We start from the raw sequence: 19,045 nt of genomic DNA, 5'->3' as shown, positions 1-19,045 counted from the left end.
GTGCCCAGTCACTTGTACCTAGACTGGTCCAGGCACTGTCTCTACCACGTACCTTTTGCGACACAAACATTCCTCGGCATCGCGAGGGGAAGAGAAAAAAAAGAGGAAAAAAAAAGAAGAACAAGAAGAAGAAGGGCAACCCTTGTTTCTATTAGTTCTCCCCGACCGGCTTTGTCCGTTGATGTCAAGCTTGTCGCGATGTCGGATGCAGCCCGTTAACAAACGTCAGCTATAGGGGCGGAGGGACCACCTTGTCAGTTACAAAAGAAAAAAAAACGAGGGCGGGCGGGAATTGGAATGTGGCCCTGCTGTGACTGGAGGAAGTTTCGGAGCCCAGAAAAGGGAGACGACAACGTATCCAGCCAATTGACAAGCATTGCGAACTGGGTGGGTGGGGAAAAGGGCTTGGACCTGACCTGACTTGACCCGTTAGGTGCCGTTCTGACTTCCCAATGCCTGCCTGCAAAGGAACAGACGAACGAACTGGGGGTCCCTGTACAGTGTGCACCCGTCCGCCGAAAGCCTCAGGGGTAAAAGTGGGACCTTGCATGCACACGATCCGTCTTCTGCCCTACTACAGTAGCTGTACCTAGCTGCTAGCAAAAAGGAGGAATGCCTGGCTCGCTGGCCTTTGCTGGCCTGGAACTGTCCAAGCTGTTGTCTGGTCTGTGTCATTTTTTTTTCCACCACGAGTTGTGCAGCGGATACAGTGTGCATTCGTAGGATGGATGCTGTTTCTATGCGACCGTACCACCCACTTGCATAGAGGCGCGGCTGTCAAATTTCCGTGGCTGTCAACTCTTGACTTGTCTGTCTGACAGGCTGCTTTCAACCCGATGCTTGATGAGCGACAGCGCATGCAAGCAAAGCAATTATAGTACAATGAAAAATGCAGGGCCAAGTTTGCCGCTTGATAAAAAAAGAAGAGCCACAAATCTTCCTTCCCGATCAGCTGCTGACTGTGTCTGTCAATGATGTCAACGTGGCCCAGGAAAGTAAGCAAGCAAACGGCTCTATTGATTGCATTGCATCGAGCGCCCCCAAAATCGGCGCTTCTTCCATGGTAGGTAAGAAGGCGACCCGGTCTAGCCAACCCTACCTTACCTAGGTAGGCAGCTCTTGTTACCATCGATAGGCTGGCTGGTCGGCCATCTTGGACCGTGCCGACAAGATCGGGACGGAGAGACATGGAGGAGGCACGTTTTCAGCTCCCTTCTTCTTCCGGAGGAACCAGCAGCAAAGCCACAACAAGGTCAGAAATGCAATGGAGAATAATGTACGTGGTCCAGCAGTGAACAATGCATGCATGGTGTTCCATCGTTTTGGGGGAGCACACAGTGTACCTGACGGACATTCATGCATGCAGAATGCAAGGTACGGACAGGGGTTGGGCGGTTGCACGCGAGTTTTCTGTGGTTCATGGCCGCCTCCAAGGTCTTTGCCAGCCTGTCCCTGTAATGTAGAGATTCTGCTACGCAAGGTACTGTGGTAATCGGGTTTGTGTTTCTGTGTCTCTCCGTAGCCTTGATTATCTATCTATCTTTTTTTTTTTATACTCTTTCTCTCTCTACAATAGATTACTTCCCCTCTTGTGGTCACCAATTCAAAACTGGTTTGGGAGTGTCACCATCACAAGTCAAAGGGGAACCTTGCGTAACTCATGCCCACTTTCGCTGTCTTATCGGTCTGTCGGGCTCGAGAGTTGCGACAAACATCGATGAGCGGGCACAATGTAACCTTATGACTGGAGGTAATGGAAGACAAACCCCACGTTGGGGTCTTGGCTATAACCTTGGCAGTAAAGCGTGAGCATTTCCTCCCCAACGCGCCCCTTTTCTTGCTCCCGCTTTTATTTTCTTTTGTGGCTTCATGTTTTTTTTGTTCGTTCAACAACAAAGTTTGCATTACACTGGTCAGAGAACATTCCAACGTGGATAAAAAAAAAAAAGCCGTCGACGACTGGCCCCACGCGACGTGTCCGCCGCTTTTCCCGGACCGACCAGCCCACAAGCCGGCTATCTCATCACACCATCAAGGCCGCCTTCTAAAAGCCAGGCTGGAACCCATTTCATCATTCGGACTTGCTCCAATAATCAATCCTTTGGAGGTGGACGGCTGAGGATATCCAAATTCTACCGGTAATCCAATCCCCAATTTTTTGCCCTGTGCGTTGGAGAACCAATTTGCTACGACACAGTACTCTAAAGAGTGTGGCTGAGCGGCGGAGCAGGAGCCGATTGAACCGACGTCGTGTCTTCTCCGCCTCTGACTCTGTGTGGAAGGGCATGGCGAGCGGCGGTCAAGGTGATCGCCTTTGGAGAACGGGGTCTCCTTGCCATGAGGGTTGATCGCACTGGCTTGCTTGACGTGCATGCTCCGTGCTTCCCCTCATTGATTCAGGCTTTGATAGCAAAGCAGCCCACCTCAAAGTCGTTTGGATCCCCGTATTTTCTTCGTATTTGTTTATTTATTTTTTTCTTTTGTGGTTTGCCCACCTTTGCCCAAACTATTTTTCACAACTTTTTTGCCGTATTTGCGTAGCGTTTGACTTGCATGGGCTTAGGCATTCGGACAAAAAAAAAAAAAAGAGGCGCACACCAAAATGGTATAGCAGAACCGATGGTCCAGACGAGGAAAACCCCTGACGACGGCCCCGAAAGCTCGGAGCAGCTTCTGGCGCGGTTGTGGAATCGTCGCGGGGCTTGGGCGTTTTGCCTTGGTGGAGGATTATCCGCGAGGTACTACTGGTAGAAGGAGGCAGATCTTACTTGCTTGCCTATAGCCTGTCTTGGCAGTTAGTTGTTCCTTCGTACGGGAAAAAAAAAGAGACGAGGTTGCACAAAATACTACAATGCAAAGCAAAGTGCAAATCATTGAAAACCGCATAACTAAAACTTTCTTATTGACAAGGCGTGAGGTTTAAAATCAGTTTAAAATCAGACCACTGAAAGATACGTAGGTAGTTAGGTACCATGTACAATACAATCCTTATGCTTATGTAAAAGTCTTCCAGAAGCCTTCTCGTTTTGTCGGTAAACTAATACTTCATCCATGTGGAATACATAAAGAAAAGAAAAGGCTTCCCATTAAGAATAGTCATGGAAAAGAGATAGATTGAAAAGTCACGCCTAGTAAATTTCAAGCAACTACATCCCAGGTGGTGATATGTTTTCTGACCCCAAGGTCAAACCCGTTACTTGCTTGGCTCTTTCAGTACGCGGTGGCACTTCTACTGCCCAACTACTGAGCCTAGTACCATACATATCACGGTCGTCGCGATGTTGATGCGTGCGGGTAAGCTGAAAAGACGTAGTGACCAATAATCGCCCTCTCCGCAATTAACTTCTCCGCTGCATGATGGGTTTCTATAGACTACACAAGTTTGCGATATGTTGTGTTTATGGTTGCATGAAGCGCAAATATATCCCTGAAGGGCAAGCCCTGGATCCAACGACTCAAAACTGGCCCCCCTGAGAAGCTCGAATTCTAGGTGGTCTTGTCGGTGCGTCGTCTTTTGTAACAAAACGCATCATCAAGAGGGGGCGACCGTCAATTCTCTTGGCTTTTACATGGGCAATGCTTGGATTCTTATTCGGCCGATTAGGGAATCTTGTGTACTCAGTGCACAAGGGAGAGGCCTGGCATTTGTAGTGTGCTGTTGTTTTGTTGTCTACCAAGCCAGAAGGTCGTTTTTTACTAACTGTAAATGCCGTGGCTCCCGAGATCTCCCTTGGATCGTCAATCAGGTCACGCGCAACCATGCCTTAAGCACATCGTTCCAGCCTTGAGAGAGTCATCCATCATCCATTAACCCTGGCGAAACAAACATCCGCTGCGTGCCGATGAGTAAGTCCGCTTATGTACTGTGTTGTTACCGAATGTTTCCAACCTCTTCAAGACGTGTACCATCCGCTAGCAGAACAACCATTGTCAACTTCATTCAATTCACCTAGTGATACAAACCTCCGACTTTTCCCAGCGCGTCCTTGCACAACTGGGGGCGCTGTCATCCCATCTTTTCCGTTACGTCTAAAAAGGGGGGTCTCACGCCCGTTCTTTGGGTCGGGTTCCTAAAATGTGGGTGGGTGCCAATCGGTCAGGTACCGCACTGTGCCTCCGGATGGGCCGTCTGTCTTTTTTTTTTTTTTTTTTTTTTCCTCTCTCTTTTCTTGGGTTCGGTTGGGGGGTGCCAGGACCCTGCTCGCCCTTTTCTGACGCCACGCCACACATCCTAGTCAAGTTGAAGCCTGGCCACACCGGCGCGCGCGCGCGCGCGCTGCTGCAGGCACAAGCTTGGGTTCTTTAGCATGGCTGGCGTTTGGCTGACATCAGGAGCTAGCTAAGCTATCTAGTCTGGAACCTTTTTTTACTTTGGTTGAAAATACTTTTGTCCTTCTGATTTATTAGTGTTATTATCAGTCTTGAATGTCTTACCCTTCTCTGTAGCAGCAGAATTGTACTCTTGTCGGATGCTGCCGCTAAAGAGTATCATGCTCAATCTGGCCATCGCATAATCTTGAACATGTACGCATCAGGTGGTAGGTAGCTCGGTAGGTAGTAAGTATCCGCTGTACCGTTCAAGTATAGACTGCGTGCGGCATGCAAGTCTATCTATCCCCTTTTCTGCCATTACCGCATGCATATGTCACTTGACTCCCATCTTGGCCGATCTCTTCCCTGGACAGGCACCAGGCAGGCATCATTCACCATTCGTTCACAACTGCGGACTTGCCATTCGACTAGCAAACTGCCACCAAGGCCGCGCGGGTTGTTGTTGTTTTGGTGGCAGTGGGGACAACACACCACACCACACCACACCACAAGACAGTACTTGGTACAGTGCAGCCCAGCACCAACTGGGCGCTAGACCGACAGGGGTCCGATGTGTGAGCCGTCCTCCACTCCAGTCCGTCGGTTTTTTTTTTCTTTTTTCTTTTTTTTAATAGGGTCGTCCATTCTTGCCCGCCGTTCTCCATCCGCACCCTGACTCCTGGGTGGCACCTGGTTGGCTCCTGTTGTTCTTACCCTTTTCGACTTTTTCCACCCGATGCTCGCCGCCCCCCTTTTACACACGTCTCTTCGCCTTTCCCTCTTCTTCTCGTCTCGTCGTGATCGCCAGCCCACCACACGTTTCGACCGTTCTGTTTTTTTTTCCTCCCCTCGTACCCCCTTCAATCCTTTTATTCTTCTTTTCCTCACCTCAGTCAATCCTTTGATATCAAATTAATTTTTCCCTAGCCAAGTCTGGATCCCGTCACTCTCTCCGGGATACCATTTCGTTCCTTGTCGGCTTCATCGACTCTTCGCGAATATTAACTACCGTGAGGCTCCATCGTACGAGGCCCCCTGTAGTCAATACTGTCATTCGACATTGTTGCCTGTCCGTCACTTTGCTGGACCAGCACCACGCTCCTTCAGCTTTGGAACGAGAAAAAGATCACTGCCTACCTGCATAACCACCATATATTCCCTATTCACTATCAGCAACAAACCCTCGATCCCGAACGAACTACTCAACGTGCTGGTTACGACACATCGACTCGGAATCTATCAGGAACTTGGGGACACCTAATAAGAGCTGCTTGAAAGTTGGAACTGGAAGCAACTGGCCCAAGTTGACCTTCAGCCCTCGACCGCCTTTTCTATCGCACGCTTGATATTACAGTCTTGACGCGCAAGAAATGGCTACTGAGATTAATATGCCCATGGGCCCTGGCCCCCTCGGTGAAGCCGGCTCTCTCAAGATTGATACTGGCTCCAACATGGAGGTCTCAATTCCATCACCCGTCTCGGCCGCCCCTGGCGAACTTAACGAGACACCATCGCCCTCGACGCCCGCCAACCCGAACTCTGCCTCTCGCCGCCCACCGCGCAAGAGCACCCTGACGCAGCAGCAGAAGAACCAGAAGCGCCAGCGGGCCACCCAGGACCAGCTGACGACCCTGGAGCAGGAGTTCGCCAAGAACCCGACACCCACAGCAACTGTTCGTGACAGGATAGCCGAGGAAATCAACATGACCGAGAGGTCTGTTCAGATTTGGTTCCAGAACAGGTAAGATCCCTGTCTCGCCCTGAATTGGTTTCATTCGAAGCTTTGCTAACAAATTCATACACGACTCAGGCGCGCCAAGATCAAGTTGATGGCCAAGAAGAGCCTGGAGACTGGCGAGGATATTGACAGCATACCGGAGTCGATGCGCACATACCTCGCTATGCAGGCTATGGAGTCTGGTAAAGGTTTTCCCGGTGCCTTCCTTGGCCGTGGTATGATGCCATATGGCCATGGAAACATGCTCATGGCGGGAGAGCAGGGCGGTCCCAGCAAAGTTGGTAAGTCTAAAATCTACACGATACACGCAGCGGGAGCATTGGTGATGCTAACTGTCCCAGTGATTCACCATCTTACCTGCCGCTCTCTGAGCATCGGAAAGTGGACACGTGTAGGCCAGAACACGATGGACCTGATCGTTTTCTACTCGCCCGACAAGTGCACCATGACCTACTACATCAACAACGAGCAAGCAGGATACAAGATCGAGTATCACTTCTCGTGCATCAAGAGCATTTGCGTAGAGAATGCCGATGACCCGACCAAGGTCGGAGGCATTGTCATTGAACTGAACCGACCCCCGAGCTTCTTCATGGACCAGTCGCCGACTTCGAATGGCTTCTTCCAGTGTGGCGACTTCACCGAGGACCAGCAGGCATCTCAATGTCTCGTCCACCACCTCGGTGGCAACCCCAAGGTGCTCAGCGGTCAACTCGCCAAACTGGTATCACTCGAATCATTCATGAACCGCCACAACACAATGGCCTACCACCCCGACCCGATGGCCCACGGTGGCATGCCTGTGTCTGCTCCAGTATCGCCCACCAACAGGCCCTCATCTCAGCCCAACTTTGCGCAGCCGCACGTCGGTCTATTCCAGGAATCCCAGTGGGGCATCTCACCAGCGCACCATGTTATGCGTGGTCCCGGCCACAAGAGACAGCGCAGTCGCTCTGTGCCGATCGCCGTCGACTTCTCGATGCTGCAAACCCCAATGCCGTCGTTCTACATCCAGCACCCCGGAGAGGCTCAGCCGCAGCCGCATAGCCCCAACATCTATGCTCCTGTGCCTCAGCAGCCGCACGCGCTTTCGCCTGCCGGCCCCGGCCTGCGCATCGATACTCAAGCTGGTTTTGGACTCGATATGCGCCAGTATCCCATGTCAGCCACGACTGCTCCTTCGCCCTCGGAGTACAACAGCCCGTCTTTCTTTTCCCAGGCGCCTGAGAACACGCCGCTACCCGCATCTAACTTCAACACTCCCTACAGCAGCACTTTCCTGTCGCCCATGATGAATGCTACGAACCTGAATGTCCCTCAGTCTGTGTCTCCCATCTCTTTCTCTGGCGGAGACCCGGCAATCGTCGATCAATCTCCTCCCATGTCTATGCTTGGACGCAGCGCCTCGGCCGACATTTATCACGGCGGCGACTCGTCTGCGATCTCGGATGATGGCCACAGCCTGAACGACATGTACTCCAAACACGCCATCACGTTGCCAATGCACCCTCCTCACTCGCCAGCTTTCGTTGAGCCTAGCCAGGCCGAACTTGACATGAACCAATTGGTCCAGTTCGATACGGTTGACCCATCGAGTCTATCTCCCGAGAGCGTCCACCAAGGCATTGGTGGCCAGTGATCTGGTTTTGTCTGGACCGACTGAGCATTCTTTGCTTTGGGTAATTCAGAATGCTTTTGGCCGCTACATAAAAGCGTCGAGCCAATTAAATTTGAGCTATGGCTAGCCCTAGGCGCTTTTATGAAGTCTGGAGCGGCATTTGAGGTGGTGAGGGAGTTTCATTTAAAGACAGGATATGACACATATACCCAATCTGGCGCGATTTCATTAATGGGAGGGACGGTTGCTGGATTTTTCGCGATTTTCATTTACTCTTTTAACCCCTTTTTTTCTGGTATATACATTCTGGCGTTGTCTGGCATCTGGATAATTCCTCTTCCCAGTTCGAAAAAAACTTATCTCGATGTACCTTTGTTCGCACGGTTCGGCCCAGCATCAAGACATCTGCAGCCTTCTGAGCGGATGTTTTTTGATAGGCTGTACCTTTCGATCGCCCCCCTCTCTTTTTTTTTGTTCTTTTACTTGTTTGGTACGATGTTGAATTTCCTTGATTCTCTTGGGCATACGAAGGGCCCGGGCGGATGCCCGCGCAGCATTTTCCAAAAAAACACCATTTCCTTTTGTTTAGGGAGTGAAGCAGACTTTTCACATGTTTATAAACCGTCGAAAAGGGTGAAGACCACCTAGTTTCTAGTATCGCATCATTGTTCGCCTCTTGGATGGCGACACTTAATATTTATATCAGTTCGAGCACATATTTGTCGCGCAAGGATACATAAGCCTGGACGCTTTGGCAAACCGCATCGTGGTTTTTTTTTCTTAGCCGATGGACTTGTTTCCTTCACGAGATGTCTGAGCGCACGGAGAGAGTTTAATGTCTGACCTACCATTGCTTTATCGTTTGAGAGTCGGTTGGCATTGCTGGGCCGAAGCTGTTGGGGGAATCCATGGCTTTCAAACTGTATTCGAAGGGTCTAGTCTAGAATTTGTTACGACGCTGTGTGGATGTTTGTTTGCTGGCCAACGTGCAATTAATCCCCTCCCCTCCCCCCCTTTTTTTTCGGATTATATTCTGCAGGGCAAAGTAGCTTCGGCAGCGATCAAAGTACTTTTTTTTGACTGAACTTTTTTTTCTTATCTCGCGAGAATCGGTGGTACTATAGTACTGGGCAAATTTGGACGGCAACATTATAATAAAGTGCATCTAGGTTGGTACCTAGACTAGATAGAAACCTGCCTAGGTAGGTAATAATATATGCATGTCTGAAGTCTATGACGCTAAAGTCACAGTCGCAACCGACCAGTTCATTCAGTTGAGGGACGGCGTGCTGAAAAGAAACAATCCGACGTTACGCACGTTCCAATTCTTCCATTAGCCACGAGCAAGCAAACCATGGAAACGAGAGCTACATAGGGTGAAACACCGAATCCCCCGGGCTTTTGGAGGTTCAATTTTGCTCGGCGAAGGGAAGCGGCGCTCGAGCTCACCTGGCTACGGAAGCCTCGGTGCCAACGCTTGATCGACCAGCTTGGCAGTCGTAGGGTGCAGGTGTGCTGGCAAGACTGGCAAATGGAAGACCTCAAACGACATTTCGAATGGAGGTGGGTGGGCAAGCCCGCCAAGTGTGCGTGTTTGGTGCTGCGCCTCCTTTGGGTTACGGAATCAGCCCCAGAATCAGAAGAATGAATGGATTCATCATCCCCTCCGAAGAACTTTAGGGGTAGCTTTTTGACTTTGTTTTCTTCTTCGGATGATTTGGGTTTCTTTGTAATCATTCCGTTTTTTCCCCTCTCCCCTCCATCTCCTCTGAATTTGTTGCAGAGTGGAAGTCACCGACGCCTCCTCTGCACCGACCCATCGGGACCGGAGATCAGTCTTTATCCACCGACTAGCGGCTCCCGGCAATCTAAAAGCTCGGGCTGACTCGCTGGGTTGCTCGATCAGTTTAGCGCCTACCCCGCCCGTCATTGGGGATAATACCCAGGGCAGTCCCAACGAGGCAATTGGCGGGTTTAGACGTCATAAACCTTGGGCGGAACTAGAACTTTAACGTGAGGCTTCCTAGCGTGCGTTCTTTGGGTGCGATCTCTTTCTTCAGCTACGGTACCCCGTCGAGGACAGGCGCCGTTCTAACCTGCAGCTTCTTTCAACAGTGTCAACAGTGTCGCGCGGCCGGCGTGTATTTTTATTCCTTTTTTTTCTATTTTTATGACGTATTTTCTTTCGTGTTTGTTAAAATCTCTGTACGAATAAGGCGCTTCTTCTCGTACTCTTATCCCCATCGATTTCTCCCCTGAGCAACAAGCACATACATACATACGATTGCAGCAAGCTCCTCAGAACCCGCATGGCGCGGAGTCGCTTGGGCTTGATGCCATGTGTTCTGGTGTCTCGAAGAAGCTTCAGAAGTCTCAGCACCTGCAGGATTATACATACACAGGACTAACTAGTGGGGGCACTCGATTTTCCGCGCAGCGCATCTTTCGGTTACTCGAGCTGCTATAACCGTGACATTTAATTCTGCGAAAAGCATTCGAAGGGAGGCAGGGTAGAGGGGCTGAAAGAGGGCTCTCTTTGGGAGGACGATAGGACTCAGCAATGGCGCCGCCACTGCAAGCTATAGGAGGGGATACCCGAGTGCCGGCCCAGCGGCAGACTCGCAGACGGCATCTGCGCATAGCTGACGCTATCCATGGGACCTCGGATAGTGCGTCGGCCATATGGCGCCGGTATGTGTCGGCTAACTTGGAGCGCGTCGCCGCCGCGATTCCGTCTTTCCACCGGTCTATTCCGCCCAGTCGGGATGGCCGTCAGGTCCCGCTCAGCGCGCGCTGGCGGGACGGGGTTGAGCTGCGCGACGAACGCACCGGCAAGCCGTACATCTCAAACTTTATCCGGTCGAGCCGCTATACGATCTGGGATTTCCTACCACGGCAGCTCGTTTTCCAGTTTATGAAGATTGCCAACTTTTACTTTCTCATCATCGCCATCCTGCAGCTGATACCGGGCCTCAGTCCCGTGGCATCGTACACGACCGGAGCGCCGCTCATCGTCTTTGTTGCTTTCAGCATGGCCAAGGAGGGCTATGACGACTACAGGAGATATAAGCTTGATCTGGTAGAGAACCGCAGCTCTGCGTGGGTTCTGGACCCTAACGGAGTCGTCAAGAGTCGACTGGAGCGGTCCAAGAAGGGTAAGATTGGAGTGAAGCGCCCCAGTAAACGCGAGAGGACCGACGACGAGGCTGGCCAAGATTTTGGCGACGGGACGGAGCTGCGTCAGATAGGCGAGGGTGATCAGGCTGGCGGGAGCAAACAGGACAGACACACAGACCACCACAGTACGGCCAGGCAGAACATCTGGTCGCATGTTCAGTGGCAGGACATAAGAGTCGGGGACGTTGTGCGCTTACAAAGGGACGAGCAAGTGCCCGCAGACTTGGTTCTGCTTTCGGCGTCGGGAACGAATGGGATCGCCTACATCGATACTATGGCTTTGGATGGGGAGACGAACCTAAAGAGCAAACAAGCATGTCCCCTGCTGGCTAAGCGCTGTGGCACTGTGGCAGGAATCTGTCACTGCGATGCCACGGTGATCGCCGAGGACCCAAATCTCGACATATATTCCTTTGACGGCAGTGTCCGTGTTGGCGACAAGACAATGCCGCTGACCAGAGACCAAGTGGTATTTCGTGGCTCCACGATGAGGAACACCCGCGAAGCATACGGCCTTGTCATCAACTCTGGTGAGGAGTGTAAGATCCGCATGAACGCGCACAAAAGCGTACGTGCCAAACACCCGGCCATGCAGGCCGTCACGAACCGCATCGTTTTGCTTCTTATCGTTGTTCTTGTCATGTTGGCTGTGGGCCTCAAGATTGGCAACGACGAGTTCGAGGCAGAGTTCGGCCCAACCAACTGGTACATGTTTGGCGTGCGCTTGAGCATCAGCGAACAGGTCTTTGGTTTCATCATCCTCTTAAACACTCTCATCCCACTGTCTCTATATATCAGTCTTGAGGCCATCAAAATCGGGCAGCTTTATATGCTGCAGGACATCGAGATGTACGACGCCGAAAGCAACACGCCGATCGTAGCCAACACCACTACCATCCTCGAAAACCTGGGCCAGGTGAGCTACATATTTTCCGACAAGACTGGAACCTTGACAGAGAACGTCATGCGCTTCCAGAAGCTGAGCCTCGGTGGCTATGTATGGAATCACGACATGGGCATCCGCGACGAAGCCCCGGAGACCGAGCTACAAACGCTAGGTTTGATGCAACACCTGCAATACAACCCAGAAACGCCCTTGTCGGAGAGGGCGCTGCACTTTATACTCTGCATGGCACTGTGCAATACCTGTTTACCGGAGACCACGGATAAGGGCGAAATCGAGTACCAAGCTGCGTCCCCGGATGAGCTGGCCTTGATCAATGCAGCCAGGGAGCTGGGCTACGTCATGATAGATCGCGACAGCGAAACCATCAAGCTGCAGCGCCCGGTGAGTGGCAGCAACGACGACGTGGATATTGGCACATATACTATTTTGGACGTCATTGAATTCACCAGCGATCGCAAACGGATGTCGGTCATTCTGGGCACTCCCGAAGGTCGCATATTATTATTGAGCAAAGGAGCAGACAGTGCTTTGCTACCACGACTAAGGCTGAAACAGTTGGTAGATCGAGTGGCAGCTGCCGTCAACAGACGGACAAACAGGCGGCGCAGCATGCGGATGGACTCGGCCAGGAAAATGTCCGGTCCGGTCAGTCCGAGCTCTATCGGGGAATGGTCCGACTTTGGATTACACGATGACCATACCTCCTCGGAAGTTGCAATGCTTTCAGATGCGGATATCTTTGAGGCATGCTTCAGGCATATTGAGGACTTTGCTTCAGAGGGACTACGCACGCTGCTGTTTAGTTACCGGTATATTGAAGAGGCAGACTACGTAGCCTGGAAACGAGAGTATCATGAGGCCGAGACGAGCCTGGTCGACCGTCAAGCTCGCATCGACTCGGTAGCTGAAAAGATTGAGCTGGAGTTGGAGCTTGCAGGCATCACTGCGATTGAGGACAAGTTACAGGATGGCGTACCGGAAACCATCGATAAGCTCCGGCGGGCCAATATCAAGGTTTGGATGTTGACTGGTGACAAACGCGAGACGGCAATCAACATTGGACATTCCGCCAAGATCTGCCAGCCTTTTTCCGACATATTTATACTGGATGCTTCAGCAGAAGGCCCACACATCGACGAAACCATGGACGGAGTGCTGCGTGAAGTCAAGGAAGGAGCCATCGAGCACTCTGTTGTCGTCATTGATGGACTGACACTGACCGAGGTCGAAAATTCCAAGGCCTCCAAGGACCTCTTTTACGATCTTCTGACGCGAGTCGATGCTGTCATCTGCTGCCGAGCATCACCAGCCCAAAAGGCGGTGGTGGTGCAATGCATCCGCGACAAAGTCCCAGGGTCCCTGACACTGGCGATTGGCGACGGCGCAAACGACGTCGCCATGATCCAGGCGTCACACGTCGGCATCGGCATCTCGGGCAAGGAGGGCCTCCAAGCCGCGAGGATATCGGACTATTCGATTGCGCAATTCCGCTTCCTGCAGCGGCTCCTTCTCGTGCACGGCAGGTGGAACTACGTCCGGACCAGCAAGTACATCCTCGGCACCTTTTGGAAGGAGATCGTCTTCTACCTGAACCAGGCGCTGTTTGCGCGCTACAACGCCTACACGGGCACGTCGCTGTTTGAGTCGGCGAGCTTGACCGTCTTCAACGCCCTCTTCACCCTGCTCGCCGTCGTGCTCATGGGCGTCTTTGAGCAGGACCTCTCGGCCGAGACGCTGCTGGCCTTTCCCGAGCTGTACGTCCTCGGGCAGCAGGACAAGGGGCTCAACTTTGTAAAGTACTTTGGCTGGATGGTCCTCGGCGCCGCAGAGGCCCTCGTCATCTTCTTTACCGTGTTTGCCGCGTACTCGCCGATTTACTCGGACGACGACACGACCATATTCCCGATTGGAAATGCCGTGTTTACGGCCGTGGTTATTTTTATTAACATCAAAATGCTGTAAGTTTTGCTGCTTGCGTTTGACTTTTATTCCATTCCGCCCCTCCTTGTTCACGACTTTGAGATCAGGATAAGTGAGTAGACGGCCAGCGGACTAACATGATTGGTGTCAACAACAGCCTAGTCGAAATGCATCACAAGACCTGGATCGTTCTCGGCGGATTCTTGATCACCATCACGGGCTGGTTCGTCTGGAACCTGTTCCTGGCGCTCGTCTACCATCGCAGCATCGGGCCCTACACGGTCCGGGGGTCCTTCATTCACGGGTTTGGGCGGGTGCCGAAGTGGTGGCTAGCTGTCATAGCGGCGTTGATGGCGGCACTCATGCTCGAATTGATCGTCAAGAGCATCCGAAGGATCTATTTCCCGTCCGATACGACCATTATGCAGGAGATTGAGGCCGAACAACGTCGTAAACAGAGTAGGGCCAACAAGAGGCATCAGGCGGAAAGGGCGCAAGAGGAGGGCCGATTATGATGACGAGATATTTGTCACGCCTTTATGTAAATAAATGAATATAATAATATGCGGAACACAGTACACTAGCTCTAGTCTGCTAACACGAAGCTTCAGCTCGTCTGATTCCCGGATTGACTTTTCGACAAGACTTGGTCCAACAACGCATCTATCCGTAGGTTCATTCAACGTGAGAAAAGACTGTGCCGAGTTTGCGGGTGCCATGCCAACGCTGGACAGGCCTTAAACCAACGACAAAGATGATAGATATCATTCTCTTCTCTCCCTTTTCTTTTTCAAACTCGGGGCGCCCATATTACGAGAGCACAACCATTAAAACGACCCGGCAGGGCCCTTGGTAACGGGCTTGACGTGGAGGGGTGCGCATAGAAATCAATCAAGGGTGGTGTCTGTCAAGTGCTTTTTGGTTTTGGGGCCGAAGCAGCATCATTAGGCTCGGACACTGGAGTGGGCACCTCTTGTACCGTGGGAAGCTTGTTGGCAGTTTGCTCCGAAGCTGCCGTCTCAGGAGGCATCTCATCAGCCGACACTCGATGGGGTGCAGGCGCGGGGGAGGTAGGTTTGACCGCCAAAGGATCCTGTGTTAGTCCGAGAACATCGCCAAGGGCCTGAAACAAGCTACGCTGATGATGGAGCTGTGGTGACTGCCTCGGGGGTACATCTGGAGGCGCAGGGAGCTTCTTGTCGGCATCACGCAAGACCTTGACGGCTTTCAGCGCTGCACTGGACTTCCGACGAGCCATTTCGGCAGCCTCGTTGGCGATCTTGGCCTTCTCCTCGGCGGCAAGGGCGAGCGAGTTGAGGCGTGAGGCAATGGCGACGGCCTGCTGCGTCTCCTGGTGTGTGGCGTTCTCAATCAGTGTGTGGCGGCGAGAGGCGTTCTTGGCAGCGTGGCGGGCCTTGTCGGCCTGCAGGTCAGCCTGCTCAGCCAAGGACCGTAGGCGTTCCGCCACCTCGGGCTGCTCCTCGGGGCCAGCTTCGACCTGATTCATCACGGCTTCGTGGGCCAGGCTGTAGCGGCGGACGGCCTCGTCGGCCTCGGTCTGAGCTCGTTGGGCGTCGAGCTCTGCTTGGTCGGCCAGGTCCCTGAGACGGGCGGCCACGTACGCCATCTCGACCGTCTCACGGCCAGTCTCACGCTCTGTCAGTGACTTGAGGCGCTCGGCTGCTGCTGCGGCCTTTTTGTGCTCCTGTTGGGCATGCGAGAAGCGGGCCTCCTGGTCCTCGGCCCGGTTGAAGCTGTAACGCGTCTGATTCAGCTCAGCCTGGAACGTCGAACCCTCGTCTGACCGCTTCTCGCGCCTCAACTGCCGCCTCGTCTTGAACAGGTCTTCATCCAGGGGCTCGCAGCACGATGTCCGCCCCGACGCCGGTATTTGCTGCTGGTAATCGGCATGGTTCGGGTGAGGTGTGGGGTGGCGAGTCTCGTTGAGAATCCTGTCGGCGTAGACGAGTTCGCTGGCCGAGAGAGGGCGGTGCTTCTTCTGGTGGTAGTAGTCCTCTTCTGCCTGCCCGGGTCCCTCGTAGTGTCGGCGGCCGTGGTGGCCAAATAGGTGATTACAACAACCCATTTTGTGGTTGCTGGTTGGCAAGGGGTAAGAACAGGAAAAAAGATTTCACGAACAGTGTACAAAATATAAACTCTTGGTTCAAGGATGAGGGTGTTGGAATTAGGAATATTTTGTTGCTAGGACGCGTGGAGACACTGTGCTGCTAGACTAGATTAGAACTAAAGAGTAAAAGAATGTTGATGAAATGAACAGTCATCCGAGTGCCGTCGTTATTGATTTTGGGACTGACGCTCAGGAGATTTTAGATGCAGAGATGAGGAACTGTTTCGATGTTTGGTGGAGACCTAGTGTTTGCTGATGCGAGGCACGAGATGATTGGCATGTATTTGATCTCGAGTTGTGTTTATGCTTGGAAGCCAGCATTTTTGTCACTAAAAAGGAAAGAGATGCCCAGAGTATAGCCCATCGCAGCAGCAGCGATCAGTCAAGGGAAGGAGAGAAATGGTGCAGTGGTTCACTGCTCATATGTGGAAGACGGAAGCTGCAACGTTCCTTCCCTTTGCGAATTGACCAGCCAAGATTAAAAAATACAGACAGCTGCGATTAAGCCAGGCTGTCATCTTTGAGACTGGTCACTTTATGGCATCTACCTAAATGAGGCGACTGCTTTCTACCATCATGATGGTAGTGTAGGTATTCAGCAGCTCCCAGTCCTGAATAGATCCAGATATATATGAGCTATGTCGTAAATTACAGATGGACCTGACATGGACTCTTCATCCAGATACCACCACTGGCAATAAGTGGCATATCGGCCAAATGTTTATCCAGAGTGTCGGCAATGCGCGAGGTCTATCAAGTAGTAACGACGGCATCAAGCATCAACAAGGCGACAGCTACAGGCATCCCAGCAAATCGTAAACAATCCACACCACGCAGGACCTTGAAAATTTTAGCTTTTTGTCTGCATGTTTGATTCAGGGCATCGATAGTTTACTAGTATAACAATCACAGCCTTAAAAGCTTGTTGCATGTTGACTGACGTCCCCGAGGCCGCATGTGGATGGCACGGAGAGGGTGGTTGTTGATGGAAGGTGCAGTTGCAAAGTTGGAAGTAATCTGAATAATACAACGCGCCTTGGAAGACCGGGCCCGAGGGTGATTATCGGGAATTGTGCGTCCCGAGACCAAGGTTGTCTCCAGTAGCCGCTTTGATTGCCCGAGGCGGATTGCAAAAATTCAAGCTCGGAGACTGTGACGATATAGTCGCAGCTTGAGTCAAAGAGGAAACACACGCGCACCAAAAATAAATAAAACAAACTGGAGCTGAGCTAGGACTATAGCAGTAAAAAGTATGACGCTAAGGCTGTCACCATCACGTCACTCAAGAATTAAATCCAGGCAGGGCAGGACCTGGTGGTATGGTACAAACGGAGCTGATGCTCAATAAGTCGGGAGAGTAATTTTGTATATGGAGGTATACAACAGAAACCAATTTTTGGTATGCATATGGGGTTTGCCACTGAGGCCGTACGCGTGGCTTCTGTATTGGCCTCCTGCTTGGTATATGGCACCAACTGTAGGTGCTACCTTGGGCAATTTAAAAAGGCTCGGCCTGCCGCCGCCCAAATTTTGTTTACATCCACCATGATGGCATGTGATTCGCATCTGCTGCATTTGGATTATTGACTCGTGCTCGAGGATCCTGATGTCAAAGATTTCGAGGCATATTTGGACATCCATCATGTATAAGCTTTTTATGATGTACTTTCCTAATTCGGTAGTAAACTTGTTGGGAGGAAGCAAAAAAGTCTTTACCGGGCACGTAAAGGCGAGTACGAAAAAGAAGGTGACTTGCTTCGTCAGAGGCAATTGCTAACATCTTTATTTTTTTTGACAATGTCAACCAACGAGTACAACAGTCACGAATCACTATTCATGGTCTAGATCCAACAGTAGCATCAATCGGGCACGAATCCTCGAGTAATGTTAGCCTGCTTCCAGAAGCCTCGCTAGGGATGATTTCGCTCGCGTCAGCGCCAGAGACTAGATAGGCAACAAGGTCACTGACATTCAAGAAGACCAAAAAAAAGAAGAAAAAAAAGAAGCACATGCTCGCTCCATGGTAATTTGTAGTGCTTCGCCGTGATTTGCCAATCTTTTCCAAGATACGCTCGATCGGTGTCGAGCTTATTGCTTACTTCTCCTGACAAGGGAAATCCACTGGCAATGCGAATACAATGGAGAACAACCTAGAAGTACATGATAAATCGGACGAGTAAAAAGGAAAAAAAAACGAAAACAAGGCTCGGACGGCCTGGGATTGGCTCCACAGTCGGGATGGTACATAGACGAGGCGAAACGAAGATAGCACTTGGGGTAGGTGGAAAACAACAGCCACAAATGAGACCTCCTTTCTGCCAGCCCAAAACAGCGTCATCCCTTGTAGAGCAAAAAAAGTCAGACTGGAGGCTTGAGATCAGAGTAGCTGTCGTCATGGTAGAACTTCAGGTCCAGAAGATCGGACTAGTGAACCTTGTGACGACCCTCACAAACCTTCCAGGTCATGATTCTCACTCGGCACGATTCCCGGCCCTGGAATCCGAAAAAAAGGCTGTACGTCACCGGCCGGTGGTGTGGTGAGCCCGGTTTGTAGATAGGATACGACTAGGGTTCGGATCCTATGCTTTTTCTTACATAAAGGGGGGTTAAGGTCAGGGCATTATCATCCCACATACATGCCATCTCACTCGCCATTCTGCCAAAGGGAAGCACTTTGAGATAAACACAGAAGAGAAAAAAAAAGACGACAACAAATACGACACCAAAAAAACACTCTCAACGCATCACAGACATGTATTTCTCCGCGGCAGCTCTCCTTGCACTGTTGGCCACCGCCGGTGCGGTACCAGTCGGCACTGAGACATCCCTCCACTCTGCCTTGAACTCGACGTCGTTGAACTCGACGCTGTCTGCGGGCAACGGCACCTCGCGAGCGCACAACACCACCAACTTCTTGACGACCTTGAACCTCCGTAGCCTCAATGGGACGTCCTCTATGGCGAACCAGACGATGTTGTCGAACATGACGAACCATAACTAGGAGCAGAAGAGGTGGTTTGATGGTAAGTAGTGAATTCTCCAACATGATTCCCTCCAGCACAGGTCGTCTTATATGCCGAGTGGTTTTACTGTTGCATGACGAAAAAGCCAGCCACTAACTCCAAAACCAGCCAAGCTTCCTGGTTCTGCACAGCTGAGAGACTGGGTTGGACGGGAAGAAAAGAAAAAAAAAGAGCAGATGGAAGGCGTATTAGTGCCTGTCTTTACAGTACCGTTGACAGGATG

The 19,045-nt window shown here is 51.6% G+C and overlaps 5 protein-coding genes across 5 annotated transcripts; 4 read left to right on the top strand and 1 right to left on the bottom strand.

Annotated features, from left to right (window-relative positions):
• Positions 1-974: 974 nt before the first annotated feature.
• Positions 975-1,458, top strand: MGG_16817 (uncharacterized protein; the record flags this gene model as incomplete). The annotated part of the gene is made up of 3 exons (XM_003712284.1): positions 975-995; positions 1,136-1,276; positions 1,375-1,458. 3 exons carry the CDS (start codon positions 975-977, stop codon positions 1,456-1,458), a joined length of 246 nt encoding a protein of 81 aa, XP_003712332.1.
• A 3,502-nt stretch (positions 1,459-4,960) lies between these two features.
• MGG_04853 (homeoprotein) lies at positions 4,961-8,364 on the top strand. The gene is made up of 3 exons (XM_003712283.1): positions 4,961-6,052; positions 6,122-6,330; positions 6,391-8,364. Exons 1-3 carry the CDS (start codon positions 5,682-5,684, stop codon positions 7,686-7,688), a joined length of 1,878 nt encoding a protein of 625 aa, XP_003712331.1. The 5' UTR covers positions 4,961-5,681; the 3' UTR covers positions 7,689-8,364.
• A 1,238-nt stretch (positions 8,365-9,602) lies between these two features.
• MGG_04852 (phospholipid-transporting ATPase 1) lies at positions 9,603-14,298 on the top strand. Its single transcript, XM_003712282.1, has 2 exons — positions 9,603-13,709; positions 13,829-14,298. The coding sequence occupies exons 1-2, from the start codon at positions 10,228-10,230 to the stop codon at positions 14,184-14,186; spliced, it is 3,840 nt and encodes a 1,279-aa protein (XP_003712330.1). The 5' UTR covers positions 9,603-10,227; the 3' UTR covers positions 14,187-14,298.
• A 280-nt stretch (positions 14,299-14,578) lies between these two features.
• Positions 14,579-15,757, bottom strand: MGG_04851 (uncharacterized protein; the record flags this gene model as incomplete). The annotated part of the gene is made up of 1 exon (XM_003712281.1): positions 14,579-15,757. The coding sequence occupies one exon, from the start codon at positions 15,755-15,757 to the stop codon at positions 14,579-14,581; it is 1,179 nt and encodes a 392-aa protein (XP_003712329.1).
• A 618-nt stretch (positions 15,758-16,375) lies between these two features.
• On the top strand, positions 16,376-16,618 carry MGG_16816 (uncharacterized protein; the record flags this gene model as incomplete). The annotated part of the gene is made up of 2 exons (XM_003712280.1): positions 16,376-16,381; positions 16,454-16,618. 2 exons carry the CDS (start codon positions 16,376-16,378, stop codon positions 16,616-16,618), a joined length of 171 nt encoding a protein of 56 aa, XP_003712328.1.
• Positions 16,619-19,045: the final 2,427 nt, after the last annotated feature.

This window comes from Pyricularia oryzae, chromosome 3 (assembly GCF_000002495.2).
Source record: "Pyricularia oryzae 70-15 chromosome 3, whole genome shotgun sequence".
Classification (NCBI taxonomy): Eukaryota; Fungi; Ascomycota; class Sordariomycetes; order Magnaporthales; family Pyriculariaceae; genus Pyricularia; species Pyricularia oryzae.
This window is presented reverse-complemented; position numbering and strand designations above follow the sequence as displayed.

What these genes read in the sequence shown, in the direction of transcription:
- MGG_04852 (XM_003712282.1), top strand. Translation starts at nt 10,228, where the DNA reads ATGGCGCCGCCACTGCAAGCTATAGGAGGGGATACCCGAGTGCCGGCC. An exon ending in TTTATTAACATCAAAATGCT is followed by an intron (nt 13,710 to 13,828) that starts GTAAGTTTTGCT and finishes TGTCAACAACAG; the next exon opens with CCTAGTCGAAATGCATCACA.
- MGG_04853 (XM_003712283.1), top strand. Translation starts at nt 5,682, where the DNA reads ATGGCTACTGAGATTAATATGCCCATGGGCCCTGGCCCCCTCGGTGAA. An exon ending in CAGATTTGGTTCCAGAACAG is followed by an intron (nt 6,053 to 6,121) that starts GTAAGATCCCTG and finishes TACACGACTCAG; the next exon opens with GCGCGCCAAGATCAAGTTGA. An exon ending in GGGCGGTCCCAGCAAAGTTG is followed by an intron (nt 6,331 to 6,390) that starts GTAAGTCTAAAA and finishes TAACTGTCCCAG; the next exon opens with TGATTCACCATCTTACCTGC.